The sequence below is a fragment of the Halyomorpha halys genome, unplaced genomic scaffold (genome assembly GCF_000696795.3).
Source record: "Halyomorpha halys isolate HHAL.00 unplaced genomic scaffold, Hhal_1.1 Scaffold192.1, whole genome shotgun sequence".
NCBI lineage: Eukaryota > Metazoa > Arthropoda > Insecta > Hemiptera > Pentatomidae > Halyomorpha > Halyomorpha halys.
The window spans coordinates 401,940-428,800 of NW_027108514.1; the positions used below are offsets into that span (position 1 = coordinate 401,940).

General features: G+C 31.9%; 1 protein-coding gene across 1 annotated transcript in view; it reads right to left on the reverse strand.

Annotated features, from left to right (window-relative positions):
• Positions 1-26,861, reverse strand: part of LOC106679285 (microtubule-associated protein futsch) — a 42,170-nt gene that overhangs the window by 12,671 nt on the left and 2,638 nt on the right. The window contains exons 3-8 of the mRNA XM_067046835.1: positions 18,583-18,755; positions 11,559-11,714; positions 9,333-9,544; positions 7,132-7,327; positions 2,748-6,426; positions 26-933 (exon numbers count right to left, since the gene is read on the reverse strand). Coding sequence (XP_066902936.1) covers positions 26-933; positions 2,748-6,426; positions 7,132-7,327; positions 9,333-9,544; positions 11,559-11,714; positions 18,583-18,755 — 5,324 coding nt within the window. The remainder of the gene's footprint in view (positions 1-25; positions 934-2,747; positions 6,427-7,131; positions 7,328-9,332; positions 9,545-11,558; positions 11,715-18,582; positions 18,756-26,861) is intronic.

Genomic DNA, 26,861 nt, shown 5'->3' on the forward strand with positions numbered 1-26,861 from the left:
TTTCTTCAGATGGTTTTATTTCAGCTTCTGGTTTCTCTTCAGTTGTTTTTATTTCAGCTTCTTTTATTTCTTCAGATGGTTTTATTTCAGCTTCTTTCTTTTCTTCAGGTAGTGTTGCTTCAGCTTCCTTCTTTTCTTCTGTTGGTTTTACTTCAGATTCTTTTCTCTCTTCCATTGATTTTATTTCTTCAGTTGGTTTTATTTCAGCTTCATTCTTCTCCTCGATTGGTTTTATTTCACCTTTAATTTCTAGTTCCATTAACTTTATTTCATCTTTAATTTCTATTGGCTTTATTTCCGCTTGTGTTGGTTTTTCATCATATTTTAATATTTCATCAGATACTTTCGTTTCGGCAGTCAAATCCATAGCCTTAATTTCTGCCTGTATATCTTTTCCAATAATGCCAGTACCAATAGGTTTTTTTGACTGATCTGCACCAGAATCCACAGCTTCAAAACCAAGAACTGATAATTCCTTCGTAATACTTTCCAATTCTTCTCCAGTTGACTTCTTAAGGATTGTGTCTTCAGTTACATGCTCCATTTCATAATCTGATGCTAAACTATCGCTTAAAACCATTTCTTCTTTTATTAAACCATTTACTAGGACAGATTCTTCCAAACGAAGTTTTTCTTCTTCACTTACTTTAGTTTCAATTAAATGTTTCTCTTCTACTGATGTATCTGTTTTAGCTTTTTGAATTGTTTCTGTTGATTCAGTTTTTGTTTCTATCTTTTCTACTTCAGCTATTAGTTTTACATCCTCCTTTACTTCTGTAGCTATTTCTTCTGCTACAACTTTTTGGACATCTATGTCTTCCACTGTTTCTTGTATTTCTGTTTTTATACTCTCTTCGATTTCTGATTTGATTTTTCCTGTTACTTCACCCTGTATCACCACTTCTTTTGCTTCTATTTCTGGCACAGTCTCATCTGAAACAGGAATTGTTTCTAATTAATAAATTAATAATTTGTGGTTTTTAATTATATGAAATTTACAGTTAAAGAGACTTATTAAGGATTTATGATTAATGGCTCATGAATTTACAATACTTAACACGTTCTATAAGGAACCAACAGTGGGTTCGCCTTACATAAAAATGTTTCTGGAAGATTGTTGATTGACCGTGTGTATAGATGAATGGAATATGGTCCGGGTGCGGTAAAAAAAAACTCAAATAGTAGAGCTATACTATTTTATTGAGCCAATAAATAGCCAATACTAATAAAATAGTATAATTCTACTATTTGAGTTTTTTTTACCACACCCGGACTATATTCCATTCATAAAAATGTTTCTCATTTATCAAAGCCTACAGAAATGAATTTATAGATTAAACTATATTTTGTTTAACTAATTGATCAGACATTAAACTAGAACAAACAGAAGCTAACCTATATTATATTGTAAATACTATCTACATTTTATCACATCTAGTCTGCTGTGCACGAGACATGAATTGACTCTGTTCTGAACATGTTAGTTAAGTTGACCTATTATGAGGCTTATGCGACTGGAACATGGGATCTAGATAATCTCCTGTAAGAATTTGTATTTATGTTGCCATCGCTCTTAGGGACACAATGGCCGTGCGGGTTTGGACGTAGGTACCAGAGCGCATGGTTCAGAAACGTTGTGGGTTCGATTCTCCCCAGGGGCAGTTAACATTTATTTTTCAGCGGTCCCGAAAAATGAATCTTGGCACTCCCACCTTGGTTAGTACACGGGGGCAACTCAGGTAGCTGCCAGGGGTTGGCAAAAAGCACCACTTGGCCCACTTGCCGCTGAGAACGTCGATAAATGGGTACTAAGTGTTGGATGTTTAATTTTTTTTCCTTTGCAATAAACATGACCAGTGTCATATTTTATCCATCATATAATGAGCAACATTATAACAGAGCTCTAGCCACATGTATTATTTTTATTTAAATATCCAATAGTTCATTGGTTGTGTGTACTTACAAATTTGTAGTATAATGAATGGTTCATTTGAGTTTTATTCTTATTCTTCTTTTATTTTCTTGGTTTATCTATCTTATTTACGGCCTTTCAATAAGCCTGTATCTTTATACTTTCACTCCATGACATTCTGTTCAACTAATTGCTTTAAAAAAAGAAAATTATTTTTAATATTGCAAACAATTCATGAAATATTGTTGATTTTTCTAAATGTTTTTATATTCTTCATAATGGTTACTTAGTTGTTATTATTTCGAATGGATCATTGCTGACTGATCCCTTGCTCATACATACAAAACTTTGTCTATTCAGTTGTGTCGAAGGAATGTTCATAATATTTTATAGTATTATTGGAACTGAATAATGTTAAACATTTTTCAAAAAAGAAAATTTTTTTACAGTAATTTTTAAAACTAATTTGGGAATTAAATCTTCGATATATATTGTTTACAGTTGCTGTTACAATATAGAAGTACAAAGCCAGCAATAGTCAAGTATTTTTTTTTTTGCTCTATCCATAACCCACTAGAAGTTATATATAGTTCTATAGGAGTTACTTAAAGTCACTACACAAGCATGATTGAGCTACTTTGGGAGGAAACACCATGGTGGCCTCCAAGTAGAATCTACTTTTGACTGAATTTCATTAAAACAAAAAGATATTTTGGGGAAGCCCCCACAGAGTTTCTACTATTATAATGTAATCTAAAGATTCCAAACTTAATATACTGTACTTGTTCATTATAATTGTTTTTTATTTAGTATAGATATATCTAAAAAGTATTACCTTTATCAATGGGTTGGATTTCTTTTTTATCTTCTGTTTCTTCAATTTTCTTTGATGGTGTGATTTCATCTTTGGTTGAGATAGGTAGCTCACTTTCAATTTTTGGTAGATCCTCTTGTCCATCTTCCTTTTTTATTTCTCCCTCACTTGCTTCTTCTTTTTGATCTGATATTGTTTTTTCAAGTTCTGCAGGAATGATTTCTTCAATCTCTTCTTGTGTAACAGGTTTTTCTCCCAGCTTTTCTAGGTCTTCAGTTAATTTTCCATTCAATAAGAGAGCTTCTTCTATAACTTGCTCACTTTTTTTTGTTTCTTTAATAACACTTTCATCAAGTTTTGCTTGATCTATAATTTCCTTTTTAATAATTTCTTCATCTTCCATTTTTCTTATTTTTTCTGACTCTGCTATTTCTGAAGCTAGGGTCTTTCCTTCTGGAGTTAGTGTTTTCTTATGTATTTCTTCTTCAGAAATATCTTTACCTTCCTCTTGTTCAACAGCATCTACATCTTGTTTAAGGTCTTGTTTTGATTCTTTTAAGTCCTTATCTTCTTTTTTCAGTTCTTCTAACGATGTTATTTCTTTCTTTTCTGGTTCTAGTAAAGTTTTTTTTGCTTCCTCTTCTTCACCTTTTTCTAGTTCTAAAGGCTTGGTCTCAGGAAGGGTTTCCTTGTCAGTTGTAACTTTTTCATCCTTTTCTAATTTGATGTCAATACCTGTTTCAGATTCTATTTTTTCTTTGTGATCTTCAATACTAGGTTTTTCATCTTCCTTTTCTTTTTCAAGAACATCTTTTCCTATGGCTTCTTTGGTTTCTGTTTGTTCCTCTAGTTTTTTTGGTTCTTCTATTTGTGCTTCTGGAACCATTTCAGGGGCTGCTTCATCTACTTCTTTTTCACTCGTTAGTTTCTTATCAACCTCCTTTGCTTCAGTTTTCTTGTCAGAATCTTTAACCTTGATTTCCAACTCTTCTGTACGCTCTTCTTCTAATTTGATTTCTTCTTTACCCTCCTTAATTACATCTTCTACCTTTTCTCCAGTAGCTATAGATTCTTTAGTTTCAAATTGTGGAGTAGCCTCATCAAGACAGACACCCTCATCCTTTTCAGTTTCTATTTCCTCAGCTGAAGATGGTCTTGCTATTTCCTCTAATTGTAATTTAGCTACTAATGGAGCTTTAGTTTCTTCTTTTTCTTTTGATTCTATTGTTTCTTTCTCTGTAATTTCTTTTGGTTCTTCAGGTTTATCTAATAACTGATCATCCAGTTTTTTATCAAGTTCTGAAATCTTTTCAATTTTTTTCTCTTGACCATCTTCTTTTTCATAGTCTAATTTTTCTTCCTCCTGTACCTCTTCCTTTTCCTCAGATTCTAAAGGTTTGCCTGATTTCGGGCTGCTGCTTATCATATCTAAGTCTGTTGTTGTATGAGACAGAACATCAACACTTTCAACCATGTCTTCCTTTAAGTCTTTACTTTTATCTTCTTTTTCTAAATTGTCTTTAAATAATTTCAATTCTTCTGTGGTATCATCCTTTTTCTCTTTCTTTGCTGGAGGAAGAGATAGTAATTCATCCTTTCCTGCTCCTTCATATATGCCCACATCCACCTCCTCATGAACTGGTAAATCAGCTACTTCATCTGGTGTTTTCACTATGTCCTTTAAAAGTTGTGCTCGTTGATCGAAAACTGTTCCAGCAATAACTGGAACCTGAGGTAAACTGGTTGGTTGTTCTGGTCTAGGGGTTGCAATAATTTCTTTCTCTTTTGTTTCTTCTTTTACATGTTTTTCTTCGATTCCTTCTTTAATTTCATCAAGAGGAATCCTTTCATCCTCGGGAAGTGTCGGTGCTGTTGTTGTTGCTCCTGATTCAACTGTTGTCGAAAATCTTTCATCAGGTTGGCTTTCATCAATTTTTTGCTCCACTTCCACTGATTTCATATCTTTTTCTTTGGGAGTGACAAGTTTGTCTGTTGATCCCAAGTCTTTACCTGATATTTCTTGTGAGTCTGTCTTTTGAATATCCAACCTCTTTGTAACTATTTCTGTGGCAGTTTCAATTATATCTTGTACTTCTTCTTGGGCAACTTGCTTTGTCTCTGGTGAAGGCATGGTTTCCCCAACAGTCTTTTCTTGACTGACAGTGTCTGCTGTTTCTTTCTCTTCAATTGCACTAGCTTGTTGTTCTTTTGGTATCTTTTTTTTCTCTTCATCTAGTTTTTGCAGATGAAGAGCTATTTTTTCTACATCAGCTTTTCCAGTAACTTCATCACTAATCTCCACTTTTTCAATTATTAGTATTTCATCATCATCTTCTTTAGATATCGATTTGCCAATGTCCTCAGATGTTTTTCGACTTACATCTTCGGGCTTACTTTCACTGACTTCCTTTGTTTTTTCTGCTTCCTCTTTTGCTTTGGTTAGTTCTGCATCTACCGTTGATGGTGTTGATACTGCAGATGAATCAGTGATTATGTCTTTTTCAGTTTTGCTTGTTTTCTTTACATCTAAACGTTGTTTAGCTGGTGGTTTTGCTGCTTTGATTGGCGACAAAGACTTCATCCCTTTGGGAGATGCTGTTGGTTTTTTCCCTACAGTTTTTTCAATTTTTTTAGGTTCTTCTCTCTTAGTTGGTGGAGCTTTTTGATGTTTAGTTGATTCCCTACTTTTGAGTTCGACAACTTTCCTATTATTTTCTTCTTTGGCACTTTTTGCTGGTGTCGAAGTTGGTGAAGCTTTGGCTTTGGAAGCTCTAGTTTTTATTTCTGTTCTTGCTGCTGCCATCTCAGTGAGTTTATTTTCTACAGTTTTCTTAGGTGTTGTTGGAGACGATTTCACTGAATCCGTTTTTTTCTCAGGAGGTTTCTGTGTTTTCTTCTCTTGCGGTTTTTGCATCGTCCTTTTAGGTTTTTCTTTTTTAACTTCTTTTTCTACTTTCTGCACAGCCTCAGTAGTTTTTCTATCAATCTTAACAGTCTCTGGCTTAGAATCTAAATCAGTCTTTGGTTTTTCCTTTGGTCTGTCGGCTTTAGGTTTTGGTTTGGGTGGTGGTGGAGTAGATTTTTTCATCTCTCCTACTTGTTTCACAGCCTTGACAGTCTCGCTCTGTTTCTTTTCGATTTCTGCAACTTTTTCGATTATTGCAGGTTTCGGTGTTGACTTTATACTCAACCTAATAGTCGAAGAAGTAGGTGATAATGACTTAGCTGAGCAAATAGGGTGCTTCATGAACTCAAGGTTCTTAAGCCTGTCTAAACCTTCAAAAATTTTCTGCTGCGGAGTACTTCCAGGAAATAGAAGCCTTGTGATGTTATCTTCTGGGTTGGCAGGTTGCCAAACTAGAAGTGCACAAATAGATGTTTTACTACTTAATGGAAAATTGAACTCTCCTTTTCTACTATAACTACAAAATATTTTCGAATCAACTGCTGCCCATTTGGCCAAGAATTCTCGAACTTCACGGCTATCCTTGGCTGGCGATAGGACATACATGTCTAATTTTCCATGGCCTACTTTGTGATAGAGGTTAATTGGTTCGACGCTAGGTTCTCTGTAACAAGCCTGTGGCTTTAGGCCAAGGTGCCGGAGGCCGCTCAGCATCTCTTGCCCTTGTTCTATTAGGTTTATTAAAAGTGGGTCGCGGTCTTTATCACCATCAGGAGACAACACCTGCTTTCTATCCTGTAACATTGTTTTTTAAAATGATATCATTTCTATGCTACATATATAATACATAAATTAATAATCTTTTTAGTGGTTTAAAAAAACATATTATGTATGTGAGAGCAAGCGATACAAAACATTTGAAGGCTCCATTGAAAAACGATGAGGTTCTATTTTCACTGACATGAAATGAAAACAAATCGAACTCAGAGAAGAAAACAATTAGGTTCACTAAAAGTTCTATTTAAGTACAGGTCACTGTTACTTAAACTTTTAACATATTTTAATTATTCCGGAGTTTGATATGTGTTTTTAATGTTTTTTTGTCATGAATTTTTTTATGAAAAAGCTTTGTAGTCACAAAAACTGAAATTAAATTTTTCTGACAACCAAACAAAAACAAATTGAACTTCATAATTTTTTCATAGGACCCTTCATTTTTCAAAGACTACACATGGAATTAAAAAAAAAAATAGAAAACTCCAATCGTTATTAAATAGCTTTAGTCAAAAGTAAATTTATTGCTTCATCTCAGAATAGACAAATTATCAATCTTTCAGAGATGTTGGAATTAATTTTAAAGATTTTAAGTGACATAAATCTTTAATACCTATAATATGGCATTATTTCTAGAATTTAATCAGACAGTATGCTAAAATAATTTGCTTTATAAAAAATATAAGTAAATATATAATCAATATCTATAGAGATCATATTACTTACTGGAATATTTGAGAAGAAATGTCCTACTTGTGGATAGACCTGTTCGGACTTTTTCCTCTTTAATAAGGATGCAAGACCTTGAAGATTACCATTATTAATTCTAGTCATTAAAACAGAGTCTAGTCGGTCAAGGTGACGGGTAAAGTCCCAGAAACACGCTTTTCGGGAAAATCCACCATCCACCAACATGTTAAATCTGCAACAAAACATTGGTTTGCTTAAGAATATATGTATTTGTTTGTATTCTCTTCTATTGAATAATATACATCTAATAATTGGTTGCTAGATCATGCATTGCAACAGTCTACAAGAGGGAAATGTTTTATTTGGCAGTGCTGCCCACGTACATTGGATTGCTATAACACGCAGTATAAACATCAATCCATAACTGGGCATATATACACTACCATACTTCAATATTTTCAATTTTTCAAACAATAATTATCAATTAACTAAATATAATATATTCTTTAAATACATTTTTTTTTCTTTCTTAACAATTTTATTTTATTTTTTCTTATAAATATTTGTTTTCCTCCTTCTCGCAAAAAGGCAATAACAAATTATCTATTTGTTCAATACACTATTCTCCCTACTTCACTCTTTAATATCCCTCCTCTCCAGTGATCCGCAACACAAATTTGATCAATTATGCAAATTAACAGACATTATCAATAAATACCAATTTATAAATACATCAGAAATAAAATAATCACAGCAGTAGAACAGTTAAAAACAAAACAAATAAGTTTAAAAAACTAATACATAAATTTAAAACACATATAAATGAATAAATAAGTTAAAATACTCAAATAAATAGGTTAAAAATCTATATATATAAAAAAAAAACACAAATGAATAATATCAGAGGTAATTCACTTGCAGGTGATGATGTATGATGCCTAGACAGACCAAAATAATATTTTATGCTAAGATTGCTATCTCCCCGATGCTAACACCTAGGTCTTCTTGTCTTCCTAATTCTTTTTGGTATTGTTCTACCAGATCCAAACCAGAGGCCCATCAAGGTGAACTCTTTCTCTCTCCAAACATCTTGAGGAATTTTTCTTTAAGGAAAGGGATGTACTTTTCATAAATTTCCTTACTTTTCCTTTCCCGTCCACCACCTGATGGAGGTTATTATTCTGAAATCTCACCATCAGATCCAAGACCAGAGCCATGCTTCCGGTTTTAGAGAACTCAACAATATCCGGGTATCTCACAGATCTGTAGGTGTCAACATAATAAACTTCCGCGAAGTTGATGAAGTTTTTATTTTAAAGGAATTTCATCAATTCATCTTTGTCCCTGTGGTGTTATGAGGATGGAATTATAAAGCATCCAAATACATAAAACTTCTATTTACGTGGGTAATCCAAAAATTAAGGTTTCCAATTTTAAAAAAATATTAATTTTTTAAAAATTACTTTATATAATATTAACATAATTTTAAAGTTTGAACATTAGGCTAACTTTCTACATTATTGTCAGTTCAGCCGATGCATTTTTGAAGGAGCTATGATTGTTTTTTATCCTCATGTCATACCAGTTTCTCGTTGTATCAACATTCAACTTGAATTGAACCTCATCGGAACTGATTTGCCTTTTTTAATACTCTTTTAATTTAGAGGAAGGGACTACAGGAAGGGTGTATGATAATGTTTCATGTTTATTATGATCTCAGTATGTATAAAGTCTGTAAAAATAGGGTCAATACAATATATATTGTAATAATACAAAAAATTATATAAAAAAAAAGTCATGATAACTGTATTTTGGGATCAATGGGCGATATTGCTGATCAAATTAATCCTACTGGGACCATAATAAACGTGAAATAATATTAAACACCCTGTCTATGGTACCCTATTCCCTAAATTAAAAGAATATTTGACCGAAAGGAGATTCAACTCAAATGAGCATCTGAAATTCAGATGAGGTTCAACTCTTTTGCAGAAATATGATGAAGAACTGGTATGTGGATAGAAAAATACTATGCAAGAGAGAAAATATGTATTATTATTGAAGGTTAAAGAGAAGATGGTATAGCTCAAAACACCCTTTGTAAAAAAAAAAATTAAGATATGAAAATGAGTTGAATTTTTCCTTGATTTAATATAATTGATATATAAAATTATAATCCTTTGAAAAATAATTAATAGATTTTTATTTTTTAACTAAATATCTATCAATGTCCTTACCCATTAATGCCGAAGAGGGCGGCATCCCCCTGACCGCCGGGGAAGACATATAGTGTTGGATGGGAGAATCTAATATTACCGACGACGTCCGATGGTTCCAGAAGGTCGTTGAGTCCTGCTGGCACCAGGTACTGGCTCAGGTAGTTGAGGAAGTCTCGTACTGCTGTTGTTGTTGTTCCCTTGTCTGGTGGGTTCAGTCGTACTCTAGAAACCTGCAAAAAGTTCTTTGAATATTGAATATTGTATATAAATTCCAAATGGAGACTGTCCATAATTCAAACACTTAGTTTTAAATATTATCACAGTACCATGGGCTCTGTCTGTCAATTACTTAGGCATAGAATTATACAAATCTTTAACATTTTCCAAAAATATACAAAAGAAATGCTTTTTACCTTAAAACATCATCAACAAAATAACTCTATACTTTTTTAGAAATTCTAAATTACCACAAAAAAAAAAAACTGATTATATACTAAACAGTAATACATCTAATAATAACATATTCCGCTTAAGAGACCAATTATATAAAACCATTTTTTAAAAAAGAACAGCAAGATAAAATTGTTGTCTATCGTATAATGTTGAAAGTATAGTAAAATTTCAGAATAAAAAAAAAAAAAAAAAGAGAGATAGAAAATTATACTAAAATTACAACCCATAGATATAAACACAAAAGAACTAAACATATATTATTGTAAATATAAATCAATATGCATTTCATGTTGCTGATTCTACCCACTATTATGTATTTTATTTTAATTCAATGATTTTTTTTCCCCTTTGATTTGTTTTACCAAAATGTAAAATAGAGTAATTATGTAAAATGTAATTAGTATGAAGAAAACTGTGTTGTATAAGGGAGCATCCCAAAACAATATGCTAAGTATTGGACATTATATATTTATGCAATAAAAAATACATAGCAGAATGATACTTGGTTTGTTTACTTTCTTCTTGGTATGTTTACCACTTGCATAGATCAAAGAGACAGTGCATATAAATTTTATTTTTTGCATATTTCAAATTCTTTAGTAATAAAATTTTTTATGTAAAACAAAGTCAATTTTATACTGATGGCATATTTGAATATTTATCTGTGTGTTACAGGTAAGGAACCTTAGAAGTGTAAATACTTTAAGTTACTCTAATCATATACAATTACTACAATGTGTACGAACAGCTGGAGACGTAAGTATGAACTAAAAATCACAAAATTTCTGTCAAAGACCCTTTTCCATTTTGGCTTATCTGTTTCCAGTTTGGCTTTCTCTTAGAATACTAAAATATTTTCCAGCTTAAAATTTAAATCAAAATATCTATTTTTTTAAATAATGTATAATTAAATAATAAAAAAAAAATTAATATTATAATTAGGATATTTATAAATGATTCAATATTATATTCCTTAAATTCTCAAAAGGAAGAATTATTACAAAGTACATTTCGCTAATTCTAATTAAATTTGTTATCTTCAGAACAATAACAATATTTGCTGTTGATTCATGTCATAGATTGGTGAAATGAAACGAGATGATGAACTTATTGTATTTCTAATAATAATAACAATATTTAAATGTTTTTAGTTGTTATATTTTAGAGAAGATTTGAATCTGCAAAAGATGGTAGCACTTAAAATATTAACAAAATTTTTAAGTTTTGAAATATAATATAAAACCATTCAGAACGATTGTGATGTTTGCCTCTATGTACTGACGGACCTCTGGGAAACATTCCTAACATCATTATACCTATATTATAATATATAAGCTGATTTCATAACAACAGTTAATAATAGAAATATATAAAAATAAAATGAAATTGAGAGAGAAAAGGCAAAAAAATTTTTATTTATGGTTAGCAGTAGAATTTTGGTGATATAGATATAGGAGGTATTTGAAGAGGTAGGTAGGTTTAAGTATTTAGGTTCTATGCTAGCTAGAATAAAAAGAATGAAAAATGAAATTGATGAGGAAATAAAAGTGAGGTTGAAGGCGGAAAATGCTTGTTATTTTTCAATTTCGAAACTGCTTAGCTCGTGCCTTCTATCCAAAAACTTAAAAATTAGAAATTATAAAACTATTATCCTTCCCACTGTTCTTTATGGATGCGAGACATGGCCTCTTACACTAAGGGATGAACAGCGCTATAAGGTTTTTGAAAATAAAGTATTAAAAAGATACAGGAGTCTGTTTATAATATTCTTGGGATAGAGATTCAACTTACCTTGGAAAATGGGTCCTTCGCTTTGAGAGCCCACCAGTCGCCCTCTCCAGAACAGTGGACATCGACGCTCACTGTCCCTTCATAAGCCCGCAGGACTCGTTGCACCTCGTGCTCTGAGTACATGTCCGCAAAGTCGGAGAATGAATATGTCCCATCCTGTAAAAGTTCAAAGCAAATATCAAAGTTTTGTTATAATATTTTTTTAAAAAAATAATTTGTTTTTATTTAGAACTTGACTATCTGCCACACTTAAAGCGTATAAGTAATGTACTATCTGTAACCACTCATATGTTTTATACTATATATATGTATTAGAGGAGAGTCCCTTTCTACATAAAGTCTCTCTCTCTCTCTCTCTCTCTCTCTCTCTCTCTCTCTCTCTCTCTCTCTCTCTCTCTCTCTATGTGATTATTCATTTCCAACTATATTACGTGCTTGAAGGAATTCAGAAAGAGGGACTCTGTTTCAAGTTACCAATCTATTCTAGCCTGAGCAGAGAAGTTGAGAATAATTCCGTTTGTTCGCTTCGGAATAAATGTTAACCCATTGAGACTTGATATAATTTCTAAACTGGGACGTCTCCTCCAGAACTCCATTCCTCGCTGTCATTGTCTTTATATTGCAAAGAACTCTTGTGTTCTTACAGTGCTCATCAGGCGAGTAGGCGAGGCTTTCCAGATGTTCCTTGAAAGGGAAGTAAACTTTTCCTCATCTGGAACAACTTTTCTGACAAGCCTGAGAACGACAAAAGACTAATGACGCGTATAACTTAAATAAGGTCTCCTCTCTTCAAAAGCTCCCTCCCCCTCTTTCCTCCATCTTGTTTATCTGTGTTCTCCTGTTTCTTCTGGAATTACAGCTGGAAAATTGGAAATATATCCATCAACTTTCAATTGTCCTCGTATTGACATCTAATATATAAGAAGCAATACTTGTTTGTTCGTACTTTATACTCTGCCCTACTGTTCAACCGTTCGTGATGGATCTGTTTGCAAATTGTTCAGGATTTTCCCGAGAACGTTATAGGCTGGTATGCATTTTTTTACATATCTATTATATGCCAATCGTTTTTTACATATCTATTGTATGCTAATCGATGTTTACATATCTATTATATACCAATCGATTTTTTCGTATCTATTATATACCAATCGATTTGCCGCTTTTTGAAGAATAAGAAAAAATATCACTGATTCTATTAAATGATTTTTTATTCACTAAAATTAAAAAAAAATATTTTCTGATTTTTTCGAAAATTCATATTTATTAAGTTTCTGGAAGTGCTAAAAACGAATATAATTCATAATCATTCCTAAAAAATATTTTGCTCCACTTTGATAGGTGAGTAATGCTAAATTGTTTCAATTCGGTACTAATATTAAAGCACATTGAGGGTTTTTATTTAAAATATATTCATATTTTAGGTAGTATGTACATGGCAATAGATAATGAAATTGTCTAAAAGAATAAGAAAAAATCTACTAAATCGGACTAGTAATGAGGAAGATACAGTGAAGCCAGCTTTATCATTTATGTTACTATAGTAACCGTCTTATCATAGTACAAGAGCCGGGAAGTAAAAAAGGCAGTTATCTCACCCCAATTTTTGATTACTTTAATGAAAACTATGTACAATTAATATTCAAAATTGATGAGTCTGCCAAGTATAGGTAGGGGGGATAAAAAATGGCGGCTGTTTCAAAACCTTAAAAAAACATTAATTTTTCATTCGGAGCTCTATATCTTAAAAACTACCAACAACACTAGAAAATCTAAGATAACATTATTTAAAGAAGAGTAAATTTGCTGAAATATTAGCCCTAAAAGAGATATTTACATCCAATAGTTCTCTAGAAATAGCTTATTAAAAAGCAAAATTTCTTAAAATTCTACTGAAAGATTATTAGTCAGTTAATTTATTTTGAGAAATCTATATCTCAGGAACTATGTGACGTAAAGATGTCTATTAGCACTCAAATTAAAGCTAGTTTAATGGACTATAAAGGAGTTTATGACGTTTACTTTCGTAGGAATTATAGTTTTCATGATATTTGCTAAAATAAATTGATTTATAGTTGTTCGGACAATAAGTTTGATTTATGAAAAACTTCATTTCAGAAACCATTGGACATACAGATGTTTGCCAACGCTCAAATTAAAACTAGTTAAATTTACTACAAAATAGTAAATTATGTTTATATTTGTAGGAGTAGTGGTTTTTATGATATTTGACAAAATAAACTCACAAAATTTTAATTTATAGTTGTTAGTATAAAATGTTGGATTTTTGAAAAAATATATCTCTAGATCCATAAGACGCACATATGTCTGCCAACACTCAAAATAAAGGAAATTTAACTTACTATAAAGTAGTTTATGACACTTATAATCGTAGGGATAGTAGTTTTTATGATATCCATATATGAATATAAATGTGGCAAATGAATAATTGTCCGAACAACTACAAATCAATTTATTTTAGGACATTTCATGTAAACTATTACTCCTACGAAGATAAACGTCATAAACTAGTGACCCCTGGTCACTGCTTCTTCAACTGTAGGTAACTGAGAGTGGAACTTCGTGCACCTTTTTTTTTTATGTAATCCTTTATTGCCTCTATTTTTATTTTCCGATGCAATTGGCTGTTTATTACAAACCAAGGAGCATCCACTGCAGTTCTTATGAATTCATTTTGAAAATATTGTAATTTTTCCTTTTCGTAAAGGATGCCGCTCCCCAAACTTCACAGTCATAGATCATAAGTTGTCTGAGAATTGTTTTAAAAATGAGAATAGCTTTTTCTGAATTTTAATTTGGATTTAATATTTAGGATAGGATATAGCATTGCTAACCTTGCATAAGTTTGACCGAATTAAATATTTTTTTAAATTTATTTGTTGCTATTTACAACTGTATTTACATAAAAACTTTCTATCACGATTAGAATTAGCAATATATGTGCTTAGCAATAGATATTATGAGGTCCTTATTATCATCATATTCTGTATTATCTTGTTTTATTCTTATTACTATATTAATTCACTAATTGTAAATTTACAGCTTTATTACTCACTTCAAAGTCCTTTGAGTTAATGTTTATTTAATTTAAATTAATTTTTTTAATAATTATTATTTATTTTTACTTGAGATCAATTCAAAGTGTACTTATCTAGCTTATAAATTGTAGTGGCCTTCACAACTCCCTAATAGTAAAAATTGGGATTAATAACTTTCACTTATGTCTATCATTTTTGTGTTTTATTTTGGCAGCGACCGATAGATGTCATCTGGTCGAACCATATTTATATTTAATTTTTTAAATTATTAAAATTAAAAAAATCAATAAAGAATACAAATACATCTAGTAACTTCATTGCAGCATCATAATAGAGGCATGTCGAGAAAGTACCAGTTGCTAGTACTCTAATAGTATTTCTACATTAGGTCTCGAGGCCATCTTCTTTTTAGGTGCTTCGGAGGATTGTCAGAAATGGAGGAATCAAGGTTAAAATCTAGTTGGTATGGGAGTTTGTAATGGAAGGAATGATATCTGGTTCGGGCTAGTTCATATTGAACATTAATGTCTTTATGGATGATTTTATTTGTGACAAAGTAAGGAGCCTACGCAATGATTTAGTTTGATGGTTGACATGGTGGTTCCAGGTAAGGCAGCGATTAAGGTGAGTTCCCTGGTATTTTTCTGTTTCACTGGCAGGATTCCATTTTACATTTTTACCTTTCAGGATCGGTTCTGGTACGTTTTTCAATGTTCAGACTAATCATCCATTTATTGAAGTATTATTCTAGTTCATTAAAGACTACTGATTGATTCTTATTTCATTTGGAGGAGATAAGAAGTTACAGGAGTCGGTACATGTCCTTTTTTTTCTTTTACTCAAGTACTTGAAGAACATATCACGTCCAGAAGGCTAGCGTTTAGATCGGTGAATGAGGGCGAGAGGGCGCCTTGTTGAAAAAGGGATGAAGAGGATTCTCGTCCTTTGAAGGCCTTTCTTCTTTCCTTTATTACCTCCTTCCTCCGGAGTCCAATTTCTAAAGGACAAAAACTTACTGCCCTTCGGGCTGGGGGCCATTCTATTAGGGCTGAGGATATCTTTTGAACCCTTCCCATCTCGCCCTAAGGGCACGATCCAATCGGCCAAGGCTGCTCTATTTTACAGTCACGTATCTTCTTATGTTTGTCACGTCAACCTTTTACTGTAATCGACAAGTAAAAGCGCTGCTGTACTCATACCTATGAGATAGATAGTGAAAACGTAATTATAAAATAAAAAAAATGTCGATATAGCCCTTTTTAATAGGCTAAAAAATGCTTTAAAAAATCTAAATAACTTAAAAAAATGTGGATTATAGTTAATTATTGATAAAACAGAAGCCATTATTTTCACTAAACGAAGGCCTATACTTCCATGGACCATAGATTTAAATAATATCTTTGTATCTTTTGCCAGAACAGTTAAATACTTAGGTGTCACTTTAGACAGCAAGCTATTATTTAACCACCACATTAATTCAAAATTGAAAAAAATACAAGGAAAATTTTACTTAAATATAAATTTTAAATAAAATAAAATCAAAATTATCCCTTAGAAATAAATAGATACTATAGAAAGCAGTACTAAGACCCATTTTAACTTATGCCTGCCCCATATGGGGCTTTACTACTTCAACCTATATAAAAACAAATTCAACTATTCCAATAAAAATGCCTCAGAATTGTTAATAACTTTACTTATTACACTAGAATACCTAAATTAAATATAGACATCGTGTAGGATTATATATATATGAACTGATACATAATTTTTTTTTATTGTGGTTTGAAAAAGGTGGGTTTTAGAAGTATATTATTTCTTTTCTTTTTTTATCTTTTATTCAAGCAACTATATTAATAATTTTTCCTGACTAATGTACATTACAGTAAAAAAGACGTATATATTCATCAATAGTACAAGAGCCGGGGTAAAAAAGGCAGTCATTTGATTACTTTAATGAAAACTATGTATAATTACTAGTCAAAATTTACGAGTCTGCCAAGTATATAGGTAGGAAGAATAAAAAATGGGGGCTGTTCCGAAACGTTAAACAATTTTTTTTTCATTCGGAGCTCTATATCCTTAAAACTACCAACTACACTAGAAAATTTAAGAGAACATTATTGAAACATGAGTAAATTCGCTAAAATATGAGCCCTAATAAAGCTATTTACGTTAAGTAGTTCCCGAGATATAACTTTTTAAAAAGGAACAGTTTAGAAAAAATGTACTGCAATATCAGAAGTGAATTTGAGAAATTTTATCTCAAAAATGATTAGACGTCCGGATGTCTGCCAGTACTCAAATTAATGCTAGTCCAATGTACTATAAAGTAGTCTATGGCGTTTATCTTCGTCGGAGTAGTATTTTATATGATGTTTGATAAAATAAATTCACAAAATATTGATTTATAGTTCGGATAAAATAGTTGATTTTTGAATAAATATATCTCAAGAACCATAAGGTGTACATATGTCTGCCAGCACTCAATATAAAATTAATTTAACTTACTGTAAAGTAATGAGTGGCACTTATCTTCGTTGGGGTAGTAGTTTTTATGATATTCACATATAAATATAAATTTGGCAAATGAAATTTATTTTTGAAATCTATAGTTAATTTATTTTGAGAAATTTATATCTCAGGAGCTATGTGACGTACAGATGTCTATTAGCACTCAAATTAAAGCTAGTTAAATTTACTATAAAATAGTTTATAACATTTATCTTTATAGGAGAAGTAGTTTTTATGATATTTGACAAAATAAACTCATAAAATGTTAATTTCTAGTTGTTCGTATAAAATGTTGGATTTTTGAAAAATATATCTCTTGACCCATAAGACGCACATAAGTCTGCCAACACTCAAAATAAAGGTAATTTAACTTACTATAAAGTAGTTTATGACACTTATCTTCGTAGGGGTAGTAGTTTTTATGATATTCACATATGAATATAAAGTGCGCATATAAATTTTTTTCTGAACAACTATAAATAAATTTATTTTAGCAAATATGAAAACTTCTACTCCTGCAAATATAAATGTAAAAAACTACTTTATACTGCATTGAACTACCTTTAATTTGAGTGCTAATAGACATCTGTAAGTCAAATGGTTCTTGAGATATAAATTTTTCAAAACAAATGCAATAACTTCTGATTTTTCAGTGCATATTTTTAAGGAAATGTTTCTTTTTTAAAAGCTATATCATGGGAACTATTGAACGTAAATAGCTCTATTAGAGCTCATATTTTAGAAAATTTTCTCTACTTTAAATAATAATCTCTTAGGTTTTCTAGTGTAGTTGGTAGTTTTAATAAAATAAATTAACTAACTACTAATCTTTCAGTACATTTTTATGAAATGTTGCTTTTTAAAAAGCTATATATTGAGAATTATACGACGTAAATAGCTCTATTTGGGATAATATTTCAGCAAATTTAAATAATGTTTTTTTAGATTTTCTAGTGTTGTTGGTAGTTTTTAAGATATAGAGCTCCAAATGAAAAATTAATTATTTTAACCTGTTGAAACAGCCGCCATTTTTTATTCCCCCTAACTATACTTGGCAGACTCATCAATTTAGACTAGTGATTATACATAGTTATCATTAAAGAAAATTGGTGTGAAATGTCTGCCTTTTTTCTCCTCTCGGGCTCTTATACTATTAACGTGATAGAAGCTTATCTTTTATCTCTACCTTTAATATTAACTATCACGTCAGACTTAGTGCGACTGTAGTCTTACAAAAATATATGACAGTTATCTTTCAGTTAGCACCATAGCAATATCTGCGATAGTTGCTGTTGCGGCTGTAAATTGTCACTGTGTAAACTGACGTAACAAATACTGCTTCAATCTACGTTTAAACGCTTCTTCTCTTACCATCTTAAATTGGTATAACATTCCATTTAATTTATATTATTAATATATTTTAGTTTGGTTAATTATTAAATTTAACTTACTTGCAATACCCAGGCTCCATTACCAGCAGAAGTGTAGCCAGCGTGAATGATGTGGCGGTGCCTGGTGAAACTACTGAGGCAGTTCCTCATGCATTGTACTAAGGTGTTAAGCTGCGGGTGGATAAGCACCTCAGTCACCAGGTTTTCGGAGGCGAACTGGATCAGCCGCTCTCCTGGAATATTAAAACAATATATGTATATATATAAGTTAAGCCTGATAGAGGGAAATAACAGGCTTAATCCTATCTCTCCGATGCAAACACTAGCTTAATAGCTTAATGTATAGAAAGAGGATCAGCAGATACAGTTAGTATTTCAGTCGATTTCGAGTGCGTCGTTTTTCGTACCTTGGTCCTCTTTTTTCTTTTTAAGTTTTACGCTTCCAAAATTTGAGGATTAAAACTAATTCCAATAAATCCCACCAAATCACATTTACACTTCGTCGTAAACCCATCACCTATTGCCCTACAGTATCCTTTAACAAACGACTGACGTGAAATCCTCATACAAGACAGAAAAGACAGTAAACTGTTTGTTGATTTCGACTATTACTACATTTACTAGAGAAACGGTCTAAACTTCCAACACATTACAAAAGACTGATCTACATGACGATTATAAGGCCTATTTGGACATACGGAGTTGAGCTTTGGAGCTCTTCTAAACCATCAAATTTCTCCCGAATGCAATCCTTACTATTGCAATACTTGTAGGCGTCTGAAAAGAAGATGACCTTAATATCTTCTCTAGAAATTTTATTGGAGTTCTATCAATGGGTAGATTCTCCACATGTTTGTGTCATGTCACTATGTATATAACAATAAATAAATTATAAAAAAAATTAAACATTTTTGCCTTGTAACTCAGAACGTATAAATAAATATGGCTTCAGGAGCCCTCTTGAGGCTCACCCAGCCTCTATAGTCAAGCAAAATTCTGGCGGTTGAGCGTGTTATTAAAAATATCACCTCCTTGTATAATCGTTGTTCCAGAAGAAGTATTTCTTAACGAATTATTGAACCCCTGGCCCTTTATGGAATCTAACGGTGCACATTATTGCAATATAATGAAAAAGAGTGAATCCCATCACCCGTTAGGTAATAATTATCGCATTACAAATACTCAAACTAAATTTTAAAAAACACAGAAACTGATTAATATTTAATTAGATTAAAGAAGGAGGAAAGGTATTGAGCATCGTTACAACTTACCAAAAAAAGAAACACAGAGGTTAAAAAAAAATAATAAAATAAAAAATGATTCAAACTATTGTTTACAATGAGTTATTTTACAACTATAAATTAATTTTAAAAATTGAATTTAATTATAAAAAAACAAAACAACTTTTATGTAATACATCTTTTGTTATTTTATGATATAATTTAAAATAATTGTACAGTGAATGTTGTCTCGAGAGGATTAGAGCTTTATTTTCTAAAACCTTAAATGAAAAATGGAAGGAAATTTAAAGATAATTTTCTAACATAACGCAGATTAAAGATATGATGTTTTGGGCTATTAATGGTTTTCTCAAGCACGCGATCTCCAGCCACGAAAATTTCTTAAACCTTATTAAGACTCTAGAGGGAAGGATTTTTAAAAAATAAAATGTACTATTGTAAGATACCTTAATATTTTCCAAGTTTTAAAATTATTAAGTAGTGTTTGAAAAATAACAACACAAATAAAGTTCGACCCGTGAGAGTTAATTAGAGAACGGAAAATTTACCAAGAATGTTATAGGTTATTTCGATTTCTCCGGTAAAAAAAGTATTATTTGAATCCAAATAAAAGCCTAAAAAGACAGGAAACTACTCGTCGATTCCGACTATTACAACATTTACTAGACAAACGGTCTAAATTGCCAATACATTACAAAAGACTGATCTACATGACTATCATAAGGCCTATCTGGGCACACGGCGTTGAGCTTTGGGGCTCCACTAAACCGTCAAATTCATCCTGAATCCAATCCTTACAGTCCAAAATCCTTCAGGCCACTTTTGCTCTATTGTCTAAATTTGGTGAATTTATTAAATATATTCCAAACTCACCTTCCTCTCCTTTCCTTTAATTTAGCTTCGATTTTACTCCTTATCACCTTTAATTCAGTGATTCTCAAAGTGGGCGCTGCATCGAGGGAGACAATGATGTCCATAGGTGCATTTGGGGGCGATGAATTACTACAAGTTGTCACGGTAAACAATATTACTGCTGACTCTAATAGAGTCGAGGATTACTAAATTGGTTGCAGTACACCAGGTTCATCCTTCTCATTAAATTTATTTCGAATGTTTAAACCTTTTTTGTATTACATTCTATTCTGAGTTCAATAAATAGTTTCATAATTTCCAAGTTCAATGTTTCTAATTTACACTTTTCTTTGCTATATTTTACGAAAAAGGTAGAAGCATTAATACATATACATTTTCTTACTAATTTTTATTCAATTTTTTTAAAAATTGATTTCCGGTGGGCGCTCTGTAATATTTTTCCTGGAAAGGGGGTGGTAGGACAAAAATGTTTGGGCACCACTGCCTTAAATAATGGACTATTAGATTTCTGTAAATGTATTACAATAGTATAATAATCTTAAAGTAAGTTGTTAGTAGAGGTAAGTCCTACCTAATGCACTGGAAACCTCTTTAGATTCTAAATATAACAGTGTCTGTTCTATCTTCCCTAGTGTGTGCAGTGTATCTTTGTATTTTTTTCTTTCTTGACCTATCTTCAGTCTGTCCAACCTATCTAAATTTCTTTTCACCTCTGTTTCTATCCATCATTTTCATCAATTACACTTATCTGTATATTTATCTCTTTAAATCTGTACATTATCACCAAAGCAAGTATCGCCGTATCGTTCTGTTTCTATAAGCCACATTATGATATCAGTAGTGATTAAATAGCACCAATATTAATTAAAGCATTGCAATCGCCACTTAAATCTACTATTGTAATTTATTAATGTTTTTCTATGCAGAGCTCTTTAGGTTAGTTTTATTTTGGAGTATTCTATACCTAATTAATACCATTTTAATTTTCATTTATTTTCTCATTACACTTTTCTTTTATTGTTTCAATATATCTTTATCTTTCAAAGAGTTTTTCTGTTTTATCAAGCACTTATCATTTTCCTTTAGTTTTCTATCTTTTATATTAATTCTATTTTATATCTTATATCTTCTATATTATTGATTTTTATATTAGACATTGTTTTAGTTTATTTTTTATTTTATCAATAATATTATAGTTATGCTCACATTTTCCTTTTTTTTTCTATTTTACACCTATTATTTTATCTTTATCGTCTCATCCATTTGCAGGAATATTTAAATTATTTATTTCTACTTTTTTTTTTATCTATCAAATTAACTATCCGTAGAACCTAGTAGAATCTGGGCATAGTGTAAGAGCGTTACTAGGACAACCAGGCAGTGACCTCAACACAGTTATAAATATCTAAATATATTAATTTATATCAAAATTTCAATTTTATTCAATTAATCTAGCAATTTTGAAAAATGGCCGGGCCTGCTAGTGAAATCTAAATAAATCTTAAAGTAACGACCTATTATAAGTTTTAAATGCAGGATTTAAAATATCTGAAGGGTCTCCGCTCTCTGATAATTCTCTCTCCCTTTGAGAAATTCTATTTAAAAACAGCAATTAACTTAATCTCTAGGACGTCTTAATGCTTTTAAGAAAATTAACCCTTGGTTTGGAACTGCTCACGAAGGTCGTTAAGGGCTTTAACTCTCAGCTTTAGCAATTAAATAACCGTTAACAATTGTAAAACGAATTCCACTTCCCTACTCTCGGATTGGAACCGTTTTTGCCTCGGAAATCCAGATGGCCGAAGACGTCCAAGAATAATTTCAGCCAGAGATATTCCTTTTGTGATCCCTCTAGCATTAGTAATGACAATAAAAATTACTTTATACAAATAGAACTCTATAAATATAAGTATTTTCAGTAAAGAAGATTGTCTCGAGACCTTCTAGTGTTGAAATATGATTAGAGTGCTACTAATGGGTAGTTTCTCTACATGCTTATATCACTCCATTTTGATCTTACATCAAATTTACTTTATTTATTTTTATGTAATACTACTTTACTAACTCACAAGGTACAAAATGATGGTCTGATATGTTATTGTTTAGAGAGACAGAGTACTTGTGGTAACGTGTCAATATAAAAAACCGATAAGACCAATATACTTTTTTTTGGATAAAGATAGTTGACCGTAGAAAGTAGGTTGAGACCCTAGCTCAGGGGGTTCAGTGCTTAGCCGAGCGGATTGTGCAAATCAAATAACATAAGAATCAGTGAAGACTAAAATGACTTTATTCTAACATATTTACAAGAACTACATGTTACTTTCACTATTACAGAGTGTCTCTCTTCTTACTTAGCTATCTAGAGCTTGGAAATATATATGTACACTTGAGAAGAGGGGGTAGGAAGAAATAAAATAGTGGAATAGGAGAAGGGGTTTGGACCAATCAGATAATTTAGGAAATTAGGCGGAGTCTAGAGAGCTTATGAAATTTGAAGTAAATATCTGGGAGGGGGAAAGAGGTGTGACTAGAAGCAGGGTGTGAGGCTTCCAAGATATTGGGGTAAGAGTCATGATCTTGTGATAACTAACTTTCATGTGTTAAACATAAAATAGTTAGACTGATGCAAGTCCATTGTGAGATGACAGCATGTACCTACCTAAGTGTCAGCCCTTGCCATTGATACAGGATACTAAGGGCTTGAAAGGGCTGTTAGAAGGGTTTCAGGGGCATTCTTAGAACCTAGTCGTTTTTATTGGATTCCTTTTTTATATAAAATTGTAAGAGAATGTGGACACATGCAACCATATGTCTAAAGTGACATAGGTTCAGTTGGGCAAGGGGCAATTGTTTAAATTTATAATACCGGTTCCTTAACTCGCAGAATGAAGACGTTACATTTGTATTGATTTACTCAATCACATATAACTTTTTTTAATTTTTTTTAACTGACACAGTTAAAACTATGTAGCTGGAGACTTGATAAGCCAAAAAATCTCGATACTTCTAAGTCGATCCTGTTTAGATCTTGTTACGATAAGCACAATCACTGTTGAATTTAAAAATGACCAGGCGATATAAAAAAAATATATTGCGGGAAGATAGTCCTAGTGGCGGTCAATAAAGGTACAGAATAGAAAAAAAAACTATTTAATGTCTACTAACGTTTCGCCTCAATTTGCAGGGCTTCATCATGGCTAAATCAAAAACAAGACACAGACACTGTAAGAAGTGACAGAACATTAGACTAAATATACAGAGAAAGTTAGAAAATATACAAAAAAAATATATATTTTTTTTAAATAACAATAAGCTTAAGTTGAGGAAGTAAGTTGGTGGATAGGAAACTAATTACGCTTTCTTGTTTATTTGTAATACTGATTTCCTATTTATTATTAATTCCTTTGCACCTATAGGTTACTTCCTTAATTTAAAGTTATTATTATTTTTGTTTGTTGTATATTTTCTAACTTTTTCTGTATATTTATTCTAATATTCTGTCACTTCTTACAGTGTCTGTGTCTTGTTTTTGATTTAGCCATGATGAAGCCCTGCAAATTGAGGCGAAACGTTAGTTAACATTAAATAGTTTTTTCTTATATTTTGTACCTTTATTTACCGCCTCTAGGACTATCTTTCTGCCATATATTTTTGTTTATCCACTGGTCATTTTTTAATTCAACAGTGAAAGTCCTTATCATAGTAAGATTTAAACAGGATCGACTTCGAAGTATCGCATAATTTTTTAGCTCGTCGAGTTTCGATTGTATCTGTAAAAATAAATTAAAAAAATATTTATATGTGATGGAGTTAATCAACAGAAACGGAACGTCTTCGTTCCTCGCAATCCGTTCGGCTAAGCACTGAACCCCCTGAGCTGAGGGATTTCTCCAGCCTCAGACTCCTATTCCTCTTAATAATTTTTCCATGTAATCTTCCCATCTTAAGCCGGTAGATCCCTATATCCTCCTAGTCCCTAATCCTGGACGTAATCCACCGTCAGACCCATCTTCCTAACTTCATATTTTTCATCCTTACGTATTTCCAGCAACTTCATTTTTACGAACTAAGTAGTCTGCTTACTAGCCGACCGAAAATGAGCCACCTACCTGTTGTTTATTCGGGATGGCAGGATAATAACTGAAGGCAGTTATTCAAATATATTTGTATAAATGAATATTATTTGGACTCTTAAAATTATTCTTATCAGAATCAATTTCCAAAGACTTAGCGTGTTTAGCAGTTTACCAATTTGATGAATGCTTACACTTAACCATCCCTAACCACCCGCTCTTGGAGAATCGTTATAACTGTAACTCTATTATTATTACTGTCTCGATTATGCTCTCGCACTAGCTCAGGTGCGATAGTTAATAGTACAAGTTATGTCATTGAAGCAACTGTCACATGTATACTCTTTGACAGTGAACTATCTGACACTTTTATTACGCCAAAGTGTTCGCCACTACCATGGTATAACTTAGATAATTACAGAAATAGCTGCATGTACTATCACGACAGTTTTACTTACTTTAATATCGCACTGGGTCTGGCGTGATCCGTAATACTACAGGTAATGTCAGTGGACTAACTATCACATTTACTGCCACCGTTAACTGTTATATGTATACCTCTTGTCACAACATATCAATCTATAACGATATAATAACCTAGATATAATAACGATTGGTGAGAACACATTTTCCTTATATATTTTCTCAAAAACCTAAAATTGTATCAGCCCGGGAACCAAAAATAATCCGTCCTTTTATCGGGGTTATCTACAGGTGACTAACCTATTCTAATCATGATGGGGCAAGCTTTTCATTTTTTGGGACCGCCACTCAATTAAAAAATTGAACGGACTCTGCATATTTTTTGCATTTCCGATTAAAGACTAATCCCCTTAACCTTGTGATCTATATTAGTAATATGTTGTTTTTTTCGATAATATAATAATTGTTAAAAAGAATTAATACAATCTACTACGAATTGAGGATAATTAGTAATAGTGTTCAAATACCCATTCATACATCATACAAAAAAATAGAAAAAAAAAAAAATTAAATTACTAATATGACTGAAACGACAAGAAACTGGGTAGATTTCGATTGCTACAACACTTACTTGACAAACACTCTAATTTCCCCATTCATTACAAAAAAATAGTATACACAACGATAATCAGACCAATTTGGACATATGGAACTGAGCTCTGGGGCTCTACCAAACCATCAAATCCCTCCGCATCCAATCCTTACAATCCAAAATCCTACGTAAAATCCTTGATCCTCCTTATTACGTTACAAATAAACTCATCCACAACGTCTTTTCATCCCAAACTCCTTACCCATCCTAACCCATTAGTTCCTAATCTCTTATCCTTAATAATCCCTGATAATCCTCCAAGGCGTCTGCTAAGAAGACGGCCACGGGACCTTCTAATTTAAATTAATGCTTGAAGTACCACCAATGGGTGGTTCCTTCCCAAGATTTTCAAGTGTAAATAAAACATACAACATATTTACTTATTGTATTGATTACTTTTACAGATGTAAACCACATTAAATAAATAAATTTAAAAAAAACTTTTGAAATCCGATATTAAAGATTGAGCAGAAGGAGTTAAGGAACCCGAACTGGGCCAAAGGGCACATTTTTTTGTTTTATAAGAATCCCTTGGACTGAAGACCCGTGAAGCCGCCACCGAGTGCTGAGTGTAACAACACTCAGATGAACGACTCTTTGTTTACACTCCTGAGTGACATTTACCGCTGCTTGTCTTGGACTTTACGGTCCTGTCTGGAAGATATCTCTCGAGGAACAGTTTGGGCAAACAAAGACAACATCGTAACTTACTGCCTCCGCAAAGTTTGCATTTAGCTTTGACTCTTCAGAAAGATTTCTGGATTCTTTTTCAGTTATAAATAATTTTCGAGGTCTGCTATATGGCATGTTTTATTAATAGACCTGTCTATTATTAAATATGTGATATTCTATAATAAATAAATAAATGAATGAAGTATGAAAAATATGGTTCAAAAATAACAAAAATAGTTTATAAATATTTCATAATGTTCGTTTTAGTATCTTTTTAGCCCTGATGAAGCTCTACAAAGTGGCGCGAAACGTCGGCAAATAAATATTTTTTTAACAATTTTTTTGTTCTTTTCACCTTAACCCTAACCATCTTCTTTATATTTAAAATTATACGGTCAATTG